General features: G+C 40.9%; 1 protein-coding gene across 1 annotated transcript in view; it reads right to left on the bottom strand.

Annotated features, from left to right (window-relative positions):
• Positions 1-25,433, bottom strand: part of LOC126336809 (myosin-VIIa) — a 434,397-nt gene that overhangs the window by 16,844 nt on the left and 392,120 nt on the right. Inside the window, exons 25-32 of the mRNA XM_050000853.1 lie at positions 24,330-24,503; positions 21,335-21,562; positions 19,163-19,336; positions 18,862-18,979; positions 13,162-13,288; positions 9,202-9,371; positions 6,269-6,459; positions 914-1,032 (exon numbers count right to left, since the gene is read on the bottom strand). Of these exons, the coding sequence (XP_049856810.1) occupies positions 914-1,032; positions 6,269-6,459; positions 9,202-9,371; positions 13,162-13,288; positions 18,862-18,979; positions 19,163-19,336; positions 21,335-21,562; positions 24,330-24,503 (1,301 nt within the window). The remainder of the gene's footprint in view (positions 1-913; positions 1,033-6,268; positions 6,460-9,201; positions 9,372-13,161; positions 13,289-18,861; positions 18,980-19,162; positions 19,337-21,334; positions 21,563-24,329; positions 24,504-25,433) is intronic.

Consider the following 25,433-nt stretch of genomic DNA (forward strand, 5'->3'; position numbering starts at 1 on the left):
GCTCCATCTGATGAGTTTGAGTTACTTATGAAACAACTGTAAGCATTATTAAAGTTTTTAACTTCTGCACAGAATGACTTACCATAATAATAAGTGGACATTTTAATTTAAATGTTCAGGGCAAATCAATTTCACAGCTACACAAGTCCCTTGTCATTGCATATGATTTAACTTTCCCTCATACACTCATAACAAGAGTTATGCTAACCAGTAGTGCTGCAATTAACAACATTTCTAGAGACACACTGTGATTTGCAAAACATATTGTGTAAATACTGTCAGTTAAACTATAAAACTAATGAATGGAATAGGAATTGAGGACTAATAAATGAAAAATGAACTGTGTTCGTACACTAAAAAGATGTGCACAACACACTATGCATCAGCAACAAAAAGTAATATATTCTGTTAAGTAACCTACAGTTCCCAAGAAAACTGTTTTTCAAACAAGCTTAATAAATTACAATTCCTGTGTCCTCCTCCCCATAAAATATCTTCCGGATATGGAGATCAATTGCCACTGCTGCTAAATATAGCATTTCATTTTCCATGGCAGAACTTCTCGACACAATGGTGTTCATAATACTGACTGAAATTGCTTGGCAAAACACTTGTGTGTGTTGGGGTAGTCAAGTGGTTGGCAGCAGTTAAATCACTAGTGGTGGATCACTGTGAACCATCGTTCATATGTGGGACCCTTAAAAGATTAGAATACTGCCAAGTACAAAAACAGTATGTTGTTACACAGGTCAAGAGTCATACAAGGAAAGAGTACATAAGTGTTAAATAATGACCACTTCACATTTAACTGTGAGGTTTAAATGCTTCAATTTACTACCACAGTGACTATTAATACTGCAATATATTTCAAATGCATTACAAAAATTGCATATGAAAATTATTTTTTAGATACCTGAAGTGATCCAGGGCATATTCAGCCAAATTATGTGGTTTTTCTCTGTTATCAGTGCCATTCATTTGCTGCGAGTACAATTTACGTCCATGCTCAGCACCTTCCAAGCTGAATAATGCCTAAACAATAACAAAGAGTATGCAGTCATGCTGTCTATATCAAGCACCTATTCAAAACAAACTGAGGCAAAAGTAACTGTCAGACAAAACGTTTGAGAGTCAACATTTTGTCAAGTGCAGAAAAAGCATTCACTTAAAAATGTAAAAAAATGTAACTCAAAATAAATACAATAAAATGACCACTTGTTAACACTAGTGTACAAATACCCTGCCTGGCAAAAAAGTGAAGCAGCAGGAAGCTATGGTTGGAAGTCAATGTAATTTCATTTCTGTACACTCCACTGGCGGGCATGTAAATGAGTAAGAGTTGCAATTCTGAGTGACACATACAACAGCCCCCAGACAGCATTAGAGCTGTTCATGTTTAGTGTTGTTACCATGCCTATTATACACTCCTGGAAATGGAAAAAAGAACACATTGACACCGGTGTGTCAGACCCACCATACTTGCTCCGGACACTGCGAGAGGGCTGTACAAGCAATGATCACACGCACGGCACAGCGGACACACCAGGAACCGCAGTGTTGGCCGTCGAATGGCGCTAGCTGCGCAGCATTTGTGCACCGCCGCCGTCAGTATCAGCCAGTTTGCCGTGGCATACGGATCTCCATCGGAGTCTTTAACACTGGTAGCATGCCGCGACAGCGTGGACGTGAACCGTATGTGCAGTTGACGGACTTTGAGCGAGGGCGTATAGTGGGCATGCGGGAGGCCGGGTGGACATACCGCCGAATTGCTCAACACGTGGGGCGTGACGTCTCCACAGTACATCGATGTTGTCGCCAGTGGTCGGCGGAAGGTGCACGTGCCCGTCGACCTGGGACCGGACCGCAGCGACGCACGGATGCACGCCAAGACCGTAGGATCCTACGCAGTGCCGTAGGGGACCGCACCGCCACTTCCCAGCAAATTAGGGACACTGTTGCTCCTGGGGTATCGGCGAGGACCATTCGCAACCGTCTCCATGAAGCTGGGCTAGGGTCCCGCACACCGTTAGGCCGTCTTCCGCTCACGCCCCAACATCGTGCAGCCCGCCTCCAGTGGTGTCGCGACAGGCGTGAATGGAGGGACGAATGGGGACGTGTCGTCTTCAGCGATGAGAGTTGCTTCTGCCTTGGTGCCAAGGATGGTCGTATGCGTGTTTGGCGCCGTGCAGGTGAGCGCCACAATCAGGACTGCATACGACCGAGGCACACAGGGCCAACACCCGGCATCATGGTGTGGGGAGCGATCTCCTACACCTCTGGTGATCGTCGAGGGGACACTGAATAGTGCACGGTACATCCAAACCGTCATCGAACCCATCGTTCTACCATTCTTAGACTGGCAAGGAAACTTGCTGTTCCAACAGGACAATGCACGTCCGCATGTATCCCGTGCCACCCAACGTGCTCTAGAAGGTGTAAGTCAACTACCCTGGCCAGCAAGATCTCCGGATCTGTCCCCCATTGAGCATGTTTGGGACTGGATGAAGCATCGTCTCACGCGGTCTGCACGTACAGCACGAACGCTGGTCCAACTGAGGCACCAGGTGGAAATGGCATGGCAAGCCGTTCCACAGGACTACATCCAGCATCTCTACGATCGTCTCCATGGGAGAATAGCAGCCTGCATTGGTGCGAAAGGTGTATATACACTGCACTAGTGCCGACATTGTGCGTGCTCTGTTGCCTGTGTCTATGTGCCTGTGGTTCTGTCAGTGTGGTCATGTGATGTATCTGACCCCAGGAATGTGTCAATAAAGTTTCCCCTTCCTGGGACAATGAATTCACGGTGTTCTTATTTCAATTTCCAGGAGTGTAGTATAAAATGGGTGTGGACAGCTTCAGACCTTGAGTGATCACTGCATATATGTACTCGCGTGAGACAGTATTATCAGTGCAAGACAGAGCTTGAAAGGGGCCTCATTATGGCGCTCTATTTGGCTGGTTGGTTAAATCATACAGTATTCAGATTTGTGGAGCATTCAGTTGTGACAGTGGCTTGAAATTGGACAGCATACCCATATTGTTCACCAAATGCATCGTAACCCCTTCATGTCTACCTCTCATCCAAGAACTGCGTTCTGTGTTATCCCACACCACTGGTTGGAGATTGGCAGTGTCCGGCCTAGGGATTAGAATTCCTGAGCTGCATTTGGAATACTGGTGTGACCAGGAAGTATCAACTGCTGACGAACAGCATTGCATTGTGATCAGCATGTATCTCTATGAACTGTCTGTATGATGTTCAGGTACTCCTGTGGCCGGAAAAATCCCCAAATTTGGCGCTGAAACAACATATGCGGGACCAGTCCAGATGTCAACTTCGTCCTAGTGCCAGTATGCAGAATATCAAGGACCAGTTCCAACAGTTGTAGGCCAGTTTGTCTCAGGAGAGGATACAGTGGCTTTATCCAGGCCAGATTGGGTACAACGTCATACTGTTATTTGTGCTCATACTTCCAAGTTCTTAGTAAATCTGATTTGATTCTGTATTCACAAAAATAACATCACATATCCTTCGTAACTGTGAAGTTTCATTTCGTTACTTCCATCACTTCTCAGTGATTGAGGTTCCCCCTGGCCCCCAGGTAGTGTATAAGAAATTACACCAAGCAACCTGGTATGGATTATGTGCTTTTTGATCTAATGAGAAGGTGACTGGAAGTAAATTCCCATGAAGCTACAAGGTTCATGCATGTTAATATACAGCTGGACACTAAAACACAGAAGTTGCAGCACACAAAATAACATGATACTTATCTGCTGAGTATTGTAGCATGAACTAAATGAAGCAGTCAAAGTTATGGCACTCAGAATTATACAAACTCAGCTTCACATAATTCCATAACTGATTAAAATGTTAAAGAAGCTAGTGCTTGTACACACATAAAAAAAATGTTTTGCATCACCCTGGTTCCCAGAACTCCTGAAGACAGACACTGACTGTGGATATTGTATCACAGACATAGTCCGTTTGACTTTTCAGAGATGCCACTAAACCTGCCCAAAGATGTAAACAACCATGCATGTGCAGTGCCTATTAGTCGCAGGGGTCCGACAGCAGATCAGTTCCAGTCATTCCACCAGGAAGGAAGTACACAGCTCTTGTAGTCTGTAGTTCAACCATACCTAGATGCTTAATACTGTGATTCAATTGTGCTCACATTGTTACTTGGCTCACAACAAAGGAAGTGTCCAGGCATCTCTGAGTGAACCGAAGCAATGTTGTTCGGACATGGTGAATAATGCTTTTTGTGCAGCCACAGGATGTTGTGTTACAACTCAAACTGTGCGCAATAGGCTGCATGATGTGTAACTTCACTCCTGACATCCATAGCAAGATCCATCTTTGCTACCACAACACCATGCAGTGCAGTGCAAATGGGCCCAACAACAGGCTGAATGGACTGCTCAGAATTGGCATTATGTTCTCTTAACCAATGAGTGTCTCATATGCCTTCAACCTGACAATCGTCGGAGATATGTTTGGAGGCAATCTGGTCAGACTGAATGCCCCACCGTAACGGCTACGATACATGAATGCCATCCTCCGACTGATAGTTCAACCATATTGGCAGCACATTGGCGAGGTCCGCGTCTTCATGGACGACAATTCCCATCCCCATCATGCACATCTTGTGAATGACTTCCTCCAGGATAATGACATCGCTTGACTAGAGTGGCCAGCATGTTCTCCAGACGTGAACACTATCGAACATGCCTGGGATGGATTGAAAAGGTCTGTTTATGTACAATGTGACCCACCAACTGCTCGGGGGGATCTATGCCAAATCGCCATTGCCGAGTGGGACAATCTGGACCAACAGTGCCTTGATGAACCTGTGGATAGTATGCCATGATGAATACAGGCATGCAACAATGCAAGAGGACATGCTACTGGGTATTAAAGGTACCAGCGTGTACAGAAACCTGGACCACCACCTCCGGAGTTCTCGCTTTATGATGGTTCGAAATGCAATGTGTGGTTTTCGTGAGCATGCAATGTGTGGTTTTCATGAGCAATAAAATGGGCAGAAATGATGTTTATGTTGATCTCTACTCCAATTTTCTGTACAGGTTTCAGAACTCTCAGAACCGAGGTGATGCAAAACTGTTTTTGATGTGTGTACAAACTGAATAATTACACCAGTGGGGAGGTGAGGAAACACATGAGGTAACAAGGGAGTAAGACATGTGGGGTAAGGGGGAGTTGTGGAGGTAATTGAAGCCATTAGAGATGGGGGAGGCAGGTGGCTCTCAGAAGCGGTAGCAAAATGAGCATCACAGATCAGTTGCCAATAACAGTTCAGTATAAGACCTAAGGTGGCCTTTTTCTCCTGCAGTCGTAATTTATCATATTAGGATCTAACACCTAGCACTATCCAGAGTGTTACAAAAAGGTACAGCCAAACTTTCAGGAAACATTCCTCACACACAAAGAAAGAAAATATGTTATGTGGAAATGTGTCCGGAAATACTTACTTTCATTGTTAGAGCTCATTTTATTACTTCTATTCAAATCACATTAATCATGAAATGGAAACACACACCAACAGAATGACCAGCGTGACTTAAAACACTTTGTTACAGGAAATGTTCAAAATGTCCTCCGTTAGCGAGGATACATGCATCCACCCTCCGTCGCATGGAATCCCTGATGCACTGATGCAGCCCTGGAGAATGGCGTATGGTATCACAGCCGTCTACAATATGAGCACGAAGAGTCTCTACATTTGGTACCGGGGTTGCGTAGACAAGAGCTTTCAAATGCCCCCATAAATGAAAGTGAAGAGGGTTGAGATCAGGAGAGCGTGGAGGCCATGGAATTGGTCCACCTCTACCAATCCATCGGTCACCGAATCTGTTGTTGAGAAGCGAACGAACACTTCGACTGAAACGTGTAGGAGCTCCATTGTGCATAAACCACATGTTGTGTCATACTTGTAAAGGCACATGTTCTAGCAGCATAGGTAGAGTATCCTGTATGAAATCATGATAACGTGCTCCATTGAACGTAGGTGTACTAAACTAAAATGAGCTCTAAGACGGAAATTAAGCGTTTCCGGACACACGTCTACATAACATCTTTTCTTTATTTGTGTGTGAGGAATGTTTCACGAAAGTTTGGCTGTACCTTTTTGCAACACCCTGTATATACAGGATATGCATCAATCAGTATAAAATAGCTGGCATCTTTATTTACAGTAATTTTCCAACAAGTTTGATAATTTCAGATTTATGAGTATTATACCAGTATGTCTTGTGGAGGTTTACTGCAACAAGGCAGAACATATACTGTTTCAGCAGGGAAATCTCCTTTTTCTCCTGTTCTTTCACATCTTCCAACACACCATCCAGAGTTCATAACAGTTTCACCAGTACTGTCATCCTCTAAAATTATAAGATCTCCTTTCTGGAATGTCAGGAATGATGAGCCTTCACCTGAAAATGAGAGAAATATAATGAGAATAAGTGCATTTTGCAAGAGAAGAAGTTACAAAATACTGACAGCTCCAATCAGTTATGAAATTCTACTAAACTATTAATCGTTTTTATTTGTTTCTGCAGGCTGTTTATGCCATGGGACAACTGGGAAACCGTGGAAAAACCTGGGAATTTCTTCATCTGGGAAAATCCAGGAAAAATAGGATTTTTTTTAGAAATCCGAGAATTTTTCATTGTTTTAGTTTACAGTCAAAGTTTTGTAATTTTCACCGGTAAGAACTGATGCTCTAAGAAAAAATTTTACTCTAGTCCACTACTGTAGAATAATACTGCAGCAAGGAAACCTAAATGAGGGAATAACACCAAAATAAAATTTTAGTTATAAAGAAAATGCTTCGTTTACAACAAAACGAACTGCACATAAGCGCCTGCCAATAACGAAATCTATAAAAGTTTGAGGTTAGTTTTTCGTATTTATTTTAGTTCTCTCATAGATTACAAATTATTCAGTAGTGATGACAAAAAGTATATATATTCTTCAAAACAAAGTGCCTTGTGAGTTCTTGAGCAATTTCACATTTAACTGACTTTTCTATGGATAGTTGAAGTGCTTGTCAGAACATTTATTCAGCCAGGTAAGCCACAAAATGTTCAGCGCAAAGCAGATAAATTTATAACTGTGCTTTTCAGAAATATTCAGCTGCTGCAATTTAAGACAAGTTCTTAGAATCCTGCCTAACCACATCCTCAGAAAAAAACAGCAAAAAAATTTTGGTGACCAGTATTATAGGTGAAAGCTAAGCTTGTTTGTAGCTATACTGAATGTATAATAATTTAAACCATTAGCTTTTCCTATTTTTGTTTTCACTACTTTACAATGATGTTGCTATTGGCTGACTACATCGTAAGTCCCATGCTCTGAGTATCTGCTGTCATTGGCTGGTAAATCACATAATAAGAGCTATGACTGGCTGATAAAATCACATCACAATCTCGATTTCAGTGCTTTGAAAGTTACCATGCTATAATTGGTGGAATTTGTATTTATACTTTTGTAATACGAAAACATCCAGTGTACATATTTCCATGCATCAAAGCTTTTTCCAAAATGTGTTGTTTTTGGCTGAATTTTGTTTCCTAAAGTGCCGGGAAGTTCTACACAGGTTAATAATACCTTTGTAAGTTTTACAGTTCCAAGGGAAAGTATATTGTCGCTTAACATAGAAAAAGTGTATTTTCACCCAGGAAAAAGCGCATTTTCAACTGGAAAAAGATGTATTTTTAACTGGGAGATCTGGGAATTTTTTTTTTTGTCAGTGCATAAACGCTGTTTCTGATACACTGCACTGGAAAAAGTGGTGCTCACGACCATACTTTAAAGCTGACCTCTGAGTCACCCCATCTCCAGCTACTAAAACATGTAATACTAAAATCAAATTCTGGCATCTAAATAAATACTTAATTAATTTTACAAATGGTTTTCAGGCTGATAGGAGTGGTGAGATGGGAAGAGGAAGAAGGGAAAGATGTGTAGAATCTACAAAGGCCAAGGGGGAGGTAGGAAGGCATGACAGGGGGGGGGGGGGGGGGGGGCGGTAGCTCTCAGCGACAAAATTGTGACATTCACATCACACCAAGTCACACACACCTCACACACACACACAGGACAGATGAACAGGGGAGGGGTGACATGGAAAATGACAGGAAACGAAAAGTTGTCAGAAGGGTAAGCTGGTGTTATCAATGATGATTCCATTGGCATGCATAGTGAAATAGCTATTAAAATGACTGTTGGTTTCATGTACAGCATGTTCAACAACTAGATGGTTGAATTTGTAATCAGCTCCAGTATGGAGATGGTCATTCATGTGGGCAGACACAACTGGTTAGTTACCACTCGTACACAGAATCTGCAGAGTAGTTACAGCACTTCTGATACATGACTTCTTTCACATATGGTCCCACCATTCATAGGATATGATAAGTTTTTGAATGGACTATGATAGGATGCGATGGGTTGGGGTACAGGGCAGGTCTTCTACCTGGTTGTTCACAATTGCGTAGGCCAAGGGTGTGAACACGAGCTAATACTATATTTTAAGTTGGGTGGGTGTAAGAATAAAAGGCGAGGGTAAGAATTTAGGTAATTTTTCCCTCATCTCGTAGAATGAATGTATATCCCTTTCCACAATGTCCCACACGATCATATGGGTTCAGTTTTCAATTTGCTATGGCTCAACTACATCACGTATCTGCCTTACTCTGGACTGCAATGATTGTGTGAGCACCCACCTGCCGTTTAGCAGCAGTTTTGTTTCATGTCATAAGCACCAGAGTGAAATAGAGCATTTCAAACTCCAGTGACAAGACAGAGGCATGTGTACCTGAGATATATACAATATACTTTCCAACATTTTGTTAGTTTAAGGCAGTTCATGCATTATTTTATATTGGGAATGTTTCATTTAACATATATAAGGTGTCTAAACAAACACATTAAGTGTCAGCTGGATTTTATACATGTTTTTATTTGAGGAGCATAATCTTGCTAGTGACTTTTCAAACGAACTACCCCATGTGAATTTTTTCAGTATTTTTACCTGAATGTACAGGTCATAATGCAAAGGAATTGATACATTTCAGTATCACAAAATGACCAAAGTCTCAATTTGTGCTACTTTGCATAAATTTATGGCTATTATAAAACTTAATTCAACTCAATTTCACTTCACATCTCACCTGGCGCTTTGTAATCCTGCAAGGAAATAACATATTTTGATCTCTTCTTCAATCCTTCTAAGAAATATACAACTAAATCTCTTATATCTTCTGCATTTGGGCTCTGAAATGTGAACTCTTCTCCTCTTATTGTAGACAGTGTAAATGTTTGTGAGAAGACTTTGCTTGTTCTGAAATACAAATACAATTCATTACACTTAACCATCTTAGCCCCTACATGCAAAAAAAAAAAAAAAAAAAAAAAAAAAAAAAAAAAAAAAATTATATATAGAATGTAATAATAGTAAGCAAATTATTGCATTTGGCTAGAGGAAAGTATCCTGATTTGGTTAAGAACAGCTTCTGATCAGTAAATAGTGCACTAAATATATTGTGAAAGAGCATTATATGTTTTATTGATAGTAGTCAACATTAGTGCTTATTGACTCTGCTGTAAAGTAATTTGCTTTCAATATATCTTCATTTATATGCTAATTTTTTCTAAATAAAATAGAAAGAAACTTCCACATGGGAAAAATATATTAAAAACAAAGATTCCAAGACTTACCCAGCGGGAAAGCACCGGTAGACAGGCACAATAAAATAACACACAAACACACACACAAAATTACGAGCTTTCGCAACCGGCAGTTGCTTCGTCAGGGAAGAGGGAAGGAAAAGGAAAGATAAAAGGATGTGGGTTTTAAGGGAGAGGGTAAGGAGTCATTTCAATCCCGGGAGCGGAAATACTTACCTTAGGGGCAAAAAGGATAGGTATATACTCGCGCGCGGCGCGCGCCCACACACACACACACACACACACACACACACACACACACACACACACACATCCATCCATACATATACAGACACAAGTGTGTCTGCTTGTGTCTGTATATGTATGGATGGATATATGTGTGTGTGTGTGTGTGTGTGTGTGTGTGTGTGTGTGTGTGTGCGCGAGAGTATATACCTATCCTTTTCTCCCCCTAAGGTAAGTCTTTCCACTCCTGGGATTGGAATGACTCCTTACCCTCTCCCTTAAAACCCACATCCTTTCATCTTTCCTTTTCCTTCCCTCTTTCCTGACGAAGCAACCGCCGGTTGCGAAAGCTCGTAATTTTGTGTGTGTTTGTGTGTTATTTTATTGTGCCTGTCTACCGGCACTTTCCCGCTTGGTAAGTCTAATTTTTTCTAATTAATATTTTTATAATATTTAAAGTAATTGAACATATGGCAGACATGATCCTTCACAATACCACTGGAAAGTTAATTACATTTAGCAGCAATAAGCAGCACATCTATCAGCAACATAATATTTTTGAACTCGTGGGCAAAAATTTATTTCCTCTTGTTACATTCAACTGACTATGATTTCTCTTGATAGGCTACACCAACCAATTCCCCACAGCTTTGACATATATACTGAACACATCTCCTCTCACCCTCTCTGTGTTCATCTCAACCTCCCACCTCTATCTGTCTCTGTCTCTCTCTCTCTCTCTCTGTCTGTCTGTCTCTTTGTCTCCTCCACCTCCTCCCTTTGTGCATTTTCTCCACTTCCTTTCTGTAATCATATCTTCTTCCCCCTCCTTCTGACTATATCCTCCTTCCCCCTTCTCTCTCTCTACTTGCCTCCACCTCCCCATCTTCCTTTTTCACCTGCCCACTACCCTCCCACAACATGCACCTGCCTCATGCACCTCACCCTCCTCCCCCTCTCTCGGTCCATTTCCTCCTCCCCCTCACTCTGTCCATCCCCTCCTCTATCCATCTCAACTTGTTCTCAGCCATGCTCATCAGCACGCATAGTCCCTGCCATACGTTCGAATAAAGCGGGCTGATACTACTCCCAGAATATGCATGTCATGCAGGGTAGGCGACACATTGGACACTTGAAAATCATTTATTTGCCCTTGACGTACAGGACGCCACGCACACAGGTTGAGAAAACAGACCGACACTACTTCAACACAACACACCTGTTATGCAGGGCAACTTACACATCAAGGCTTGGAAACTGATTCTTGTCCCTGACATGTAGGTTTCCCTGCAAAGCAAGTTGATTTGGCAGGCTGATACTGTGCACACATGACATACCTATCACACAGTGCTACCTACACACCGTGGGCTGGGAAAAACATATTTTTGCCCATATCTCCACTCCTGTTGGAGCTAGGTTATAAACCCCACAGTGTTGATACTCATGAGGCCTGCTGCTTCTGTGCCAAATTCGTTCGACATTGATCCACACATCCGCTTCATATATAAAACATTTTGTATGATGCCATTGGCAGGCTGCATGTCATTTTTTAAAGTGTAACTGTTTTAGTGGCAGTGACCATAAAAAGTGCACATGAATAATAATGTCACATTTATATTGTTACTGATGATATGAGTAGTATAAGATAAAAACAGACAGGTGTCCAATATCCCAACAAAATATTAACTGTAAACTGAAATGCCCAAAATAAGAAGTGAGTAGCCAAGGAACATTTCCATTTAACAACTGTCTGTCAATCTACAGCTCTAGAGTACAGTATGTAAACAAAAGTATCTGGACACCTGGCTGAAAATGACTTACAAGTTCATGGCATCCTCCATCGGTAATGCTGGGATTCAATATGATGTTGGCCCACCCTTAGCCTTAATGACAGCTTCCACTCTCACAAGCATACATTCAATCAGGTGCTCAAAGGTTTCTTGGGAAATGGCAGCCCATTCTTCACAGAGTGCTGCACTGAGGAGAGATACCAATGTTGGATGGTGAGGCCTGGCATGAAGTCGGCATTCCAAAAACATCCCAAATGTGTTCTATAGGATTCAGGTCAGGACTATGCAGGCCAGTCCATTACAGGGATGCTAATGTCGTGTAGTCACTCCACCACAGGCCATGCATTATGAACTGGTGCTCTATTGAGTTGAAAGATGCAATCGCCATCCCCAAATTCCTCTACAACAGTGGGAAGCAAGAAGGTACTTAAAACAGCAATGTACGTCTGTCCTGCGACAGTGACACATAAAACAATGAGGGGTGCAAGCCCCCTTCATGAGAAACACGGCCACACCGTAACACCACTGTCTCCAAATTTTACTATTGGCACTATACACGCTGGCAGATGATGTTCACCAGGCATTCGCCATACCCACACCCTGCCATCAGATTGTCACATTGTGTACCGTGATTCATCACTCCACTGTTCAATCGTCCAATGTTTACGCTCCGTACACCATGCGAGGCACCGTTTAGCATTTACTGGTGTGATTTGTGGCTTATGAGCAGCCGCTCAACCATGAAAGGCAAGTTTTCTCACCTCCCACCTAACTGTTATAGTACTTGCAGTGGATCCTGATGCAGTTTGGAATTCCTGTGTGATGATCTGGATAGATATCTGCCTATTACACATTACAACCCCCTTCAACTCTTGGCAGTCTCTGTCAGTCAACAGATGAGGTCGGTCTGTATGTTTTTGTGCTGTATGTGTCCCTTCACGTTTCCACTTCACTATCACATTGGAAATAGTGGACCTAGGGATGTTTAGGAGTGTGTAAATCTTGCGTACAGACGTATGACACAAGTGACACCCGAGCACCTGACCACATTTGAAGTCCGTGGTTTCAGCGGAGCACCCCATTCTGCTCTCTCATGATGTCTAATGATACTGATGTCGCTGATATGATGTACGTGACAATAGGTGGCAGCACAATGCACCTAATATGAAAAACATATGTTTTTGCGGTTGTCCGGATACTTTTGATCACACAGTTTACTTTGTGTAATGTCCTTGATTGGTTCAGTTTGTTGGAGTGTTGTCAGTAAATTCCAGAGCTCAGTCTCCAGACCTATGTTTGATACACATTCTAATCAGTCATTATAAATTATTATCAAGAATGTATATCCAAAAATTGTACACTACCATTTAACTGCTAAGGTCTACAGTGAATTTACAGGCAGTTGTATTTTTGATGTAATATGCTTACTTCTGGCTTGAAACTGTGGTGATTTCTGGGAAGGATAATTCCAAGAGAACTTGTTCTTGATCATCCACAACATATACACCAGTCCAGTTCACAGCAATTATTACATCATTCTTTGGCAAATTGGGACCTGAAAAAAAGGGAAAAATTAGTACTGTAAGAGGAAACATTTGTCATTGGCAAAATGTTTCTTTGACGAAAGATGGCCGTTCTGCTACAGATACCTTACCTTATTTAGCAGTTTTTTCCATATTTTGTGTAGAAAAAGGGATCTAAAGTATGTCAAGAACAACAGAGAAGCTCAAATTGAAACAGCAATGTGCGTTCAAGCTCTACTGTTCATGATTCATAAATAATCATGAATTAATACTAGTCATTCTGTCTGACTAGATGGAACAGCAACAGTAGTAAACCATATTAAAATTTATAAAGACAGTAAATAAGATAAATTTGTAATTCTTAAGTAGTTTGAAATTGTTGAAGCTTTTGTGATCATGTCTTCATGTGCTACCATGTGGCTCTCATGTTGGGATCTTTTATCGATGGTCATTTATTGGTTTCACTGTCATTTCAAGGAACAGGCAGAAAAATCACTAAACAACCATCAGTTGAGTAACTCAAGATGAGCACCAACAGGCAAGATGTCTTATAAGCTGTTGTCTCTGCATTTTTACTTATGTAAATATCAATTTAACACATTTTTGGTACAGAAGCCACAGAAGAATGACAACTGGAGAAAAAAATTAAAATTTTTGGAACTATATTATAAGTCCACTTTTCATTCCCAGAATTAATGTTTTCCCACTATTTACAGCACTTTCCTTCAAATTTCGTAGCTCCACAATGTCAATTTGTAACCCATTTTGTGTCAACACATTTATAATTTTCCCACGATTTGCACTTTATGAAAAAATGTTCATAGAGAAGAAACTGATATAAAATAATGCTGGCATTTTGTTAGCTATCAGGTAGTATATCCAAACATTACATGGTAAAGTTTCTTGACACCAGGGCGCTCTACTCAGCAGATCTGAACCGGTAAATGTGCAATAGTTACAACAATTTATGCTCTATTCCCTGCTGCTGCCAAGTTCTACTCGGCTTGGTGTCTGATGGGAGTAACTATGTTCATTTGAATAAAGGTATTCTTGCCTATCACAACCGTTTATAAACTGTCTCTACTGCACATGAGAAGTTTCACGATTGTTGTGATCACCATGACACCTCTGTCGAACGATATTTAGTGTGTTCGTTGTTTGGCCACTTGTAGTGCTAGCTGACATCTTCACTCACTCTGCATTACTCAAATGTTTTTTGTTTAAACAGTACCAATTAAAGATTTTTTCATGCTGTGCAAAACATGTTTCGAGAATTTATTCTTATTGTCAAGTGCAGTATTTACTTACGTATTTTTTGTGATGTTACACAACCAAACAATGTGCATGACAGTTTGCATGTGTGTGTGGTTTTCTGCATAACTGAGAAGGAAAAGTACCTGATAACTCAAAAAATATGACTACAGTGCACGAGATGCACAACACCACATACGAAAACACCACACAAAATACTTTTGTAAATAGAGCAACTGAGAATGAGAAATAATTCCCAGAATGCATCATCCTAAGCATGAAAACATATGTAACTGGTGCAGTGTTCCATTGTTTAAATAATGAATGACAGCTGCACAGTTTCCAAAAACACTGATTATAATGTATGATATTGAGTTAAACGTTTCTATTTCCCAGACAGTTATCCGTTCCAGTTACATCAGCAATTATTATTAGGTAATAAACCCTTAACAGATAATAAGCATGTCCCTGAAGAGTACTTTGATGTACATTATGTATCTATATCATACATAAAGTGCAAAAATGCAGAGGAGTATCCTACAAATAACTTCTACAGCTTAAAATGTTATTTTCCACAGTTTACATTTTCTCGCATTTTACACCAGTTTTTTAAGTCCCTTGAAAAGTGTGTGGGGGTTTCACTGTAATTGTATGTAATCATAGAAATAATGAGTGTAACTTTATTTTGCAGCATACATACAATTTCAATTCGTAACCCATTTTGTGTCAACACATTTATAATTTTCCCACGATTTGCACTTTATGAAAAAATGTTCACAGAGAAGAAACTGACATAAAATAATGCTGGCATGATGTTAGCTACCAGGTAGTATATACAAACATTACATGATGAAGTTTCTTGACACCAGGGCGCTCTACTCAGCAGATCTGAACCGGTAAATGTGCAATAGTGATGACAGTAATGCACTTGAAATTTTTCATTATTTTAATAGACCTATGTCTCTGAAGCAGCACAGACATTGATATTACACACTCACAGAACTGACACTTTTTGAAGAAACAACCAAACAGTTTTCATACCGGGAAACTGAGAAAACTACAACAGAGTATTTGGAAATGGGTTACTATGTTACGACTGTCCATCTATTTTTCATATCTGAAACGAGAGCTACTCCTTTGTGAATAGTCAGCAGACCATTTCTGGCAATGCATCACTCTTGATGATTATTATTTTGCACCATGGAAACAGGCCATCTAATCCTACAGGTTCAGATATGAGATATTAAGAACTATGAAAAGATAAGATAATAATAGGCCTATATACAGGTAAAACCAGGACTGAAACAGCCAGAATATTACGCCAAGCGAAACCACCTACCAGCAATTTGTCTCAATCGGAAAGAAGGGCACTGAGGGAGATCAATGCGGATAAGAGCATTATTGTACTTGCAGCTGATAAAGGAAATGCTACGGTTTTGCTGAACACCGAAGATTATCACAAGAAGATTAGTGACCTTTTGGATCCCACTACATACAAAAAGCTTCAGAAGGATCCTACAACCAAAATTTTGAGAAATACCTATCAACTGGTGAAACAATCTTCTCTTTCTTCGGATGATAAAAAACAACTCTGCAAAACGGAAGCTTATCCACCCAGACTTTATGGACTCCCAAAGGTGCATAAACCACAGGTCCCGTTGAGACCGATTGTGAGTGCCATAGGATCTCCAACACAAGAGGTGGCCAGATATCTTGCCTGCTTGCTGCAACCACACATCGGCAGAACGGACAGTTACATTAAAAACTCGACACATTTTATTCAAAAACTGAGGGAGATTAACATCAGCCCAAGTGATATTCTTGTGAGCTTCGATGTAGTGTCATTGTTTACCATGGTGCCTGTAAACGAAGCTATTTCATATATAGCAGATATTTTTACGACTGACATAGTGGCTTTATTTAAACTCTGTCTGACGACAACTTATTTCCAGTATAAAAACGAGTTTTACGAACAGATCGACAGGGTGGCGATGGAAAGCCCTCTCAGCCCAGCTGTTGCCAATTTATTTATGGAGATCTTCGAACAGCGAGCTCTGCAGACTGCCAGTAAAAAGCCTACTAAATGGTACCACTATGTTGATGACACATTTGTAGTGTGGACTCATGGTGAAGAAGAGTTGGATGTCTTCTTGGTGCACCTGAATAGCATTAACCCAAAGATACAGTTTACGATGGAGAAAGAGAGCAATGGTCAACTCAATTTCCTGGAGGTGTCAGTAATTAAACGAGTGGATGGGACGCTGGACCACAAGGTATATAGAAAGAACACTCACACGGATTGATACCTCCACAAGGAATCTAACCATCATCCTAGGCAAAAAAGAGGTGTCATTAAAACCTTGGTGGACAGAGCCAACAAAATCTGCGAGCCGGCTTACTTACAAGATGAACTGAATCACCTATGCTCAGCCTTCATCAAAAACAGATATACAAGTAAGGAAATTGATCAAGCCCTCCATCAAAGAAGAAAAAAAGCCAGAAGTCCAAAGCAACAAGGACACCTACTGGAAAAGTTTTCCTACCGTTTATTAATAAGGTTACGGATCGTTACGGGAAAGGTCTGGCCAAGTATGGGATCGAGACAATCTTCAGACCCACCAAGAAGATTAAGGAATATTTAAGAATTGCAAAAGACGCCCGACATCCCCTAGCAACACCTGGGGTATACAAAATTCCATGCAGTTGTGGACAAGTATATATTGGAACAACGAAAAGAAGTGTAAACACCCACTTAGCCAAACATAAAAGAAACTGTCGCTTAGGACACATCGAAAAATCTGCCGTAGCTGAGCATGTTTTTCGAGACGGGAATCATGAAATTAAATTTAATGAGACAAGCGTTCTAGCACGAACATCCCGATATCATGCGCGAACGTATAGAGAAGCAATAGAAATTCACAAACACAACAATTTCAATAGAAAAGAGGAAGTTTTAAAGTTGGACAAAATATGGGTGTCAACGTTGCGCCAGCAGAATGACAATCGATTACTCTTAATCGAGAATGATGATGCCTTCCAAAGATAGGCACACCGTCGGCATCACGTTACAAATGGTGGTGCCCTCTATGCGCTCTATAAATGCGAGAGTACCAGCAGCCTCAGTGGTAGGAGTCGGACGACCTCAGAAGATGTCTCCCGCAGATGGAGACGAAACGTCAGGTGGAAATTTTATACATCGATCACGACCTCTCATCCCGGAAGTTTTAACTGAAGGACCTAGTTCCTGTCAAATAGCTTTTAAATGCTGCATAGATACATGGTTTGAGTTCACTATTGTTACTAACCAGAGTGCCATGCACTACACTGTTCATCTGTCCTCGCATCAACCAAATGTTCAGTAATCAAGATCAGAGCACCGAGCAACCAAGCTCTGGATCTCAACATCTGATCCACACCTTTGTGACGGTGTTGTCCAAAATCCAGAATACATCCAACTTGATGTATCCCATCAAGGTCATATAGTGTGCTCAGCTACTTGGAGCGTGCTCAGCTACTTGGAGCACATTTTGTTCAATATACAGGCAGCACATCCCCCAAGAAGATACCAAACCACACATGCAGTTTTTTATATCTTATTCTCTGACATGTCTATTCTTCCCTGTCCCTACCTGTACCAAATGCAATTTATGTAGCTTTCTGCTCTTATTAACTTGTGCATGACGTTTTCTCAGCAATCTTGATATTGTGTATTGGCCTACTTCCAACTTTAAGCTCTCAGGTTTCCAGATCTCGTGCATTGCAGTCCGCAGCAATCAGTCTTACCTTCTCGTCCTTCCCTGACCCAGGATTCTGGGCGACTTTGTACTGTCCCCATTTCCTAAGCCTGAACAGTCCTCTTCGTTCACACCTCTTCCTTCCATTTCAATCCTTCTGCCAGAAGAATGACCCACTGGCTCTGAAAGCTTGCAAATTTATGTGGCTTCTTGTTCTCCTGCCACTACTTGGCAAGTAGATTTTTCTGTCTTTCCTATTACATTACACTTTAAACACCATGTGTGGTCTCTTTAAGGACCCTGTTTATAATTGTGGACCTTCGCTCTTTTTGTTGTCCCGAAATATGACTAACTGGGATGCAATGTAAACCACAACAAGAAAATTAGATATAAAAGTAATCTGCACATATACTTCACCTTTACATTTGAATAATCCTTATTAATCAACTACTCACATACGTAATAATGATTATTGCAAATGTTTATATGTTGATAATATTCTGAAACAAAAAATATTGCACCCCAAAAGATTGAGTTACAAAACACAGTGAAGAATACTAAAACTAATAACTTCAGTTGAAATAATATTTAAGTAAAAAGTTTAACATTGCCTTTCTCACCAGAATTTCTATAAGCTTCATAGAACCGGGAGAATAATAAAGGCCACTTGAACTTAGCATAGCTAACAACATCTTCTTTTACTCTCAAAGGTGGAACCTTCTCCTTCAAATAATAGCTCTGTAGAAAGAAAATGTAACACAATCAAAATGTAAAACAGATAGCATTATTATACAAAATAAAGAGTATTGTTGTTGATATAATCTTTAAATAATTATAACACAGAGCAGATATTTACATAGGGCTAATGTATGCGACAAATCAGATATTTTCATAGTCCTATTATAACTTCAGAGACAGTACCTTCTTATAAGCTTGAATAACTAGTTGGCCCCAGCGATCAATGGCTTTTTCTGTGTTTGTGAAACAATAATCAGGAATATAGCTTGGAAGCAAATTGTACAGCCTATCAATGTTCAGATCTGTGCCATATTCAATATAATACTGTTGAGCTGCTATCATTGCAAGATCCTCTTCCTGGAATAGAACAAGGTTTCACACTAGATTCAAAAGTTACATACACAGTCACAAAACATATGAAATACCAACAGCTCCTCAGAATAGTGCTTCCATTTTTAAAGTACCTCTGATATAATTCTTTTTGACATGGAGCTCTTTCATTGATGCATGTTCAAGGTTGCTAGTTTTACTAATGTTGTACTCTAAGTTGAATATGTGCATAGTCAAATAAATTGAAGCCTTTTAATTTAAAGAAAAAAATACAGCACAATGAACCACTTTGTTTATGTCAACAAGGGAGTTGTTGCATAAAATAAAAGGCACACAAGAGTGCAGAGATGTGAACAATTTACAACCTCTGCAACAATGATCATTTCACAAAAAAATACACCATTTTGTTGTAAATCTTTACTATACATGAGTGAACCTACTGAAATTTACCGACGACTGACGATTCAATATGATGATGTAATTTCAAACATCAGTTTTTATAGAAGCAGAGTAGCAGATTTAGAATTACTGAGACTACTTTTTTTTTAATTGCTGGTTTGCTGCCCAGTGCCTCTTCTGTTTGATCAGTACTGACCTATTTTCATATACATAAATTTACACTGAGGTGACAAAAGTCATGGGACAGTGATACGCACATATACCAATGGTATTACTATCGCATATGCAAGATATAAAAGGACAGTGCACTGGTAAAGTGTTTTTGGATTCAGGTGATTATCTGAAACAGTTTCCAACATATGGCCACATCATGGGAATTAACAGACGTTGAACACGAAATGGTAGTTGGAGCTAGATGCATGGAACATTCCATTTTGAGAATTGTTAAGAAATTCAATATTACAATATCCACAGTGTCCAAGAGTGTGCTGAGAATATCAAATTTCAAGCATTCCTCACGTAGTGGCTGATGGCCTTCGCTTAATGACAGAGAGCAGCAGCATTTGCACAGAATTGTCAGTGCTAACAGATAAGCAACACAGAGTGAAATAACCACAGAAATAAACACAGGATGTATGATGAATGTATCCGTTGGGGCAGTGAAGCTAAATTTGGCATTAATGGGCTATGACGGCAGATAACTGAGACCAAGTGCCTTTGCTAACAGCACAAAAGTCACCTGCAGTGCCTTTCCTGGGCTCATGACCATATTTGTTGGACCCTAGATGACTGGAAAACTATGATCTGGGCAGATTAAGTCCTGATTTCAGTTGGTAAGAGCTAATGGTAGGATTCAAGTGTGGCGCAGACCCTACTCAGGTTGTCAACAAGGCACAGTACGAGGTGGTGGTAGCACCATAATGGTATGGGCTGTGTTTATATGGAAAGGACTAGGTCCTCTGATCCAACTGAATTATCACTGACTGGAAATGGTTATGTCCAGCTACTTGCAGGCCATTTGTATCTATTAATGGACTTCATGTTCTCAAACACCTGACACGAACTTCACTAAACAGTTACAGGATACACTCAATATGTCAGTTGATGCACAAAATCCTTCAAAGGCAAAAATTTCACAACTATGAATGGCTATAGAGGCAATGTGGCTCAATATTTCTGCAGAGGACTTTCAACAACTTATTAAGTCCATACCATGATGAATTGCTGCACTATGTTGGGCAAAAGGAGGTCTGACATATCAGGAGGTGTCTCATGACTTTTGTCACAGCAGTGTAGCAGCATTGCTCGACAGTACTGATAAGTAACTGGTTACTAAAATCATGTTTTATATTACAGTAAAAAGTGAAGTTTGTAATGTAGAACAATAATGGATATCTAAAATAACTACAGTCTTTCAGTGTCAGCTTTTGACAAGGAAGTTGGTAGAATAATTCCTTAACAAAAGACTACAGATAAAAATATCCAGCTTACATGAAGATTACAGATGCATGTGAAATTAGAGGCATGACACCATTATAAAAAAACCTCAATTACCTTATAATCAACTGAAGAAAGAAATAAAGAAAATGTTTTGGCAATTATTCAATATGAGGTTCCATGTCTTACCTTGTCACATCTGTATTCACCAAACTTAACACCTCTTACTACTTGCTGATATATGAGATTGCTTGCCACTTGATCTTCTGCTGGATCGTGCCACGGAGCAAATATTTCTTTTCTAAAAAACAATCTCCAAGGAGCATTCCTTTCCTGAGCTCCTTGTTCTTTGGCATACTGTTCACATTGTGATATAGCATCCATAACATGATCTCCGCCACTGCCTAGTGATGAAACCTAAACAACAGAATTGTTGGAATGTAAGTGTAGGTCTACATATTACAATCAAAATGACAAAATTACAGGATTATAGAACAAAACCCATGGTTTCTTGCTTCAGATAAATTACTTAAAGAAGTATTGGATATAAAATCCTGTGGGGAGAGGGTCAATGTTAAATGAAGATCTATAACTGCATCAGCCTGTAAACAAAGAGGGGAGGGAGGAGCAGAGGAAGAGAGAGAGAGAGAGAGAGAGAGAGAGAGAGAGAGAGAGTTTTTTTGTTAGGTGGTGGCACTGAGTAAAGTATGTAAAGGATATTTTGAATTTTCTTTACCTCCCACAAAATCTCTTGTGATTCTAATGTCAATTACCAGCAGCTCATTACTGGTAGATGTAGTGTTCTGGAATCTGAATTGCAGCATTTAGTTTGTTGGTCATTCTAAATAATGCACTGTACCCTGTCCATTTCCTGGTTCAGAGTAATTTTTTTCTCTTTTACATCACTGTTTTTTACTCTTTCACTTTACTGTTTTACATCTTTCTCCTCACAAAGGAAATAGAGTATGAAAAATAAAAATTTAACAGAATTTCTAAATTTTCTTGTCTGTCACCCTGCTCTTGTAATGGTTTTATATATTGTGTTGCTGCACTTGTTCCACCAGAATCATCACTGATGAAGGATGACACCCAGTCCACCTTTTATAATGTGTGTTTTAATGGCTATCAGAAGCCTGTCTGGATCATACACACTGTATCTGCTTCATCATCATGTCTTGCCCATAATCCAGACAGAGCCAACACTGAATTTTTTTGTGCACTATGTTCAGCCTGCTCAAAAATTTCATGAATTTGTGTTCACAACTGGTGGAAGAAAGAAGCAGATCTGTCACTTTCAGCTGCTACAATGGCAATAACTACATACTACAGAACATTCTCTCTCTCTAAAAGCTTCATTCATGTGCAACGAATTCTGTTGCTTCAAGGATTGCTGGAACTAGTATGGTTTGAAACAAAGTCTTACAATGACATTACTACATATTTTTTTATGGTCACAATAAAATTACAAGATTTAAGTCTATTGAAAGAGTAATATTAGTTTTATTAGATTACTTTATTATACACTCCTGGAAATTGAAATAAGAACACCGTGAATTCATTGTCCCAGGAAGGGGAAACTTTATTGACACATTCCTGGGGTCAGATACATCACATGATCACACTGACAGAACCACAGGCACATAGACACAGGCAACAGAGCATGCACAATGTCGGCACTAGTACAGTGTATATCCACCTTTCGCAGCAATGCAGGCTGCTATTCTCCCATGGAGGCAATCGTAGAGATGCTGGATGTAGTCCTGTGGAACGGCTTGCCATGCCATTTCCACCTGGCGCCTCAGTTGGACCAGCGTTCGTGCTGGACGTGCAGACCGCGTGAGACGACGCTTCATCCAGTCCCAAACATCCTCAATGGGGGACAGATCCGGAGATCTTGCTGGCCAGGGTAGTTGACTTACACCTTCTAGAGCACGTTGGGTGGCACGGGATACATGCGGACATGCATTGTCCTGTTGGAACAGCAAGTTCCCTTGCCGGTCTAGGAATGGTAGAACGATGGGTTCGATGACGGTTTGGATGTACCGTCTACTATTCAGTGTCCCCTCGACGATCACCAGAGGTGTACGGCCAGTGTAGGAGATCGCTCCCCACACCATGATGCCGGGTGTTGGCCCTGTGTGCCTCGGTCGGATGCAGTCCTGATTGTGGCGCTCACCTGCACGGCGCCAAACACGCATACGACCATCCTTGGCACCAAGGCAGAAGCAACTCTCATCGCTGAAGACGACACGTCCCCATTCGTCCGTCCATTCACGCCTGTCGCGACACCACTGGAGGCGGGCTGCACGATGTTGGGGCGTGAGCGGAAGACGGCCTAACGGTGTGCGGGACCCTAGCCCAGCTTCATGGAGACGGTTGCGAATGGTCCTCGCCAATACCCCAGGAGCAACAGTGTCCCTAATTTGCTGGGAAGTGGCGGTGCGGTCCCCTACGGCACTGCGTAGGATCCTACGGTCTTGGCGTGCATCCGTGCGTCGCTGCGGTCCGGTCCCAGGTCGACGGGCACGTGCACCTTCCGCCGACCACTGGCGACAACATCGATGTACTGTGGAGACCTCACGCCCCACCTGTTGAGCAATTCGGCGGTACGTCCACCCGGCCTCCCGCATGCCCACTATACGCCCTCGCTCAAAGTCCGTCAAAGTCCGTCAACTGCACATACGGTTAACGACCACGCTGTCGCGGCATGCTACCAGTGTTAAAGACTGCGATGGAGCTCCGTATGCCACGGCAAACTGGCTGACACTGACGGCGGTGGTGCACAAATGCTGCGCAGCTAGCGCCATTCGACGGCCAACACCGCGGTTCCTGGTGTGTCCGCTGTGCCGTGCGTGTGATCATTGCTTGTACAGCCCTCTCGCAGTGTCTGGAGCAAGTATGGTGGGTCTGACGCACCGGTGTCAATGTGTTCTTTTTTCCATTTCCAGGAGTGTATAAACGATAAATTATAATCACATTGACCACTCCTGCAGACTGGAAGCTTTAAACTTGCTTCAGGTTAAGGACTACAACTTTTTTTTTTATAAAAGTAAACACTTAGAAGAAAGTCTACAATGCTAAAACAAATGAGGGTTATTACATTATAAGCATTTATTTGAGTTTTAGTGTAAATTCTTTGCTTGATAAACTTGCCATAAATTACAAAAGAAAGAAGTTTACACACCTTGTCAAATAAGGCAATGTACAATGAGAATCCAAATTGGTCCTTGAGGCCAATTTTGTCTGACAACTGATTACATAATTCTCGTGCAGTAGTTGCAGAATCTGCAAGAAGCGTTTTTGTGTTTCCATCCATAAATGTTATTGGTAACATTATTGGCTTCTTGGATTTTGTAGCCTGAAAATAAGTTTTTATTAGCACATACTGTAATATAAAAGAAAAACACTAAATAATGAAAATTAATAACAAATAGATAAAAAGAGTCAAGTATAAAGAATAATCCAGACTGATTGTTGTACAGTAACATAAAAAAGCAACCATTTCTGTATTTGGAATAATAAACAGAAATGCTGCGGACATTTAAAACCTTTCAATCCAGTCAGTTGTTGTTTTCTGATGATGAAAGCAAAACATTCAATGAATTAATTGTTCAACTACTGTGCTTGAGACAAACTTGTCATAAATGTAAGAACACTGGACACTGCACAAGAAGTTTCAGCATTAAATGTAAGAAAGGAAAAGTAGGGTAACGAATTATTTTTGAAATCTTATTATCGGCACAAATGTCGTTGAACTAAAGCAGATTTATGATGGAAAACCAAGTAAAGATATATAGTAAGGAAAGTTCTGCATAATTTAAACAAGTAACTAATTTAGGAGTAAAGGAGACTACTCCTCGAATAGCAGTTACAGACAAACACACAAAAGAGTATGAATACTTGCTAGATTTCAAATAAATCCTTTGACAAGCTAGAGCGCATGTGTGTCCACACACACTACAGTGGAGTAGAGTGGGGTGGGGTGAGGTGGGATGGATTGCAATGGCGTGGAGTGGGGTGTGGGCTGGTACAACGGGGTGGGTGAAAGAAGAAAGAGACAGAAGGCAGGAAGAAGATTTGGTTATCAGTAGTTAGCAGCTTGGAGAGAGGCAGCATTTCTGCTGGCTGGGAATGTGAGCGGGAGGAATGGGAGGTGCACAGGCTAGGCATGTGATGAGCAGGTACAGGAGCCTGTGAGGTGTGACACATGATGAATATGATAATGAGGCCTGAATTGGGTGACAGGAAACATTAAGGGGATACTGGTGGGTAGAGGATGTGGGGACAG

Source organism: Schistocerca gregaria, chromosome 2 (assembly GCF_023897955.1).
Source record: "Schistocerca gregaria isolate iqSchGreg1 chromosome 2, iqSchGreg1.2, whole genome shotgun sequence".
NCBI lineage: Eukaryota > Metazoa > Arthropoda > Insecta > Orthoptera > Acrididae > Schistocerca > Schistocerca gregaria.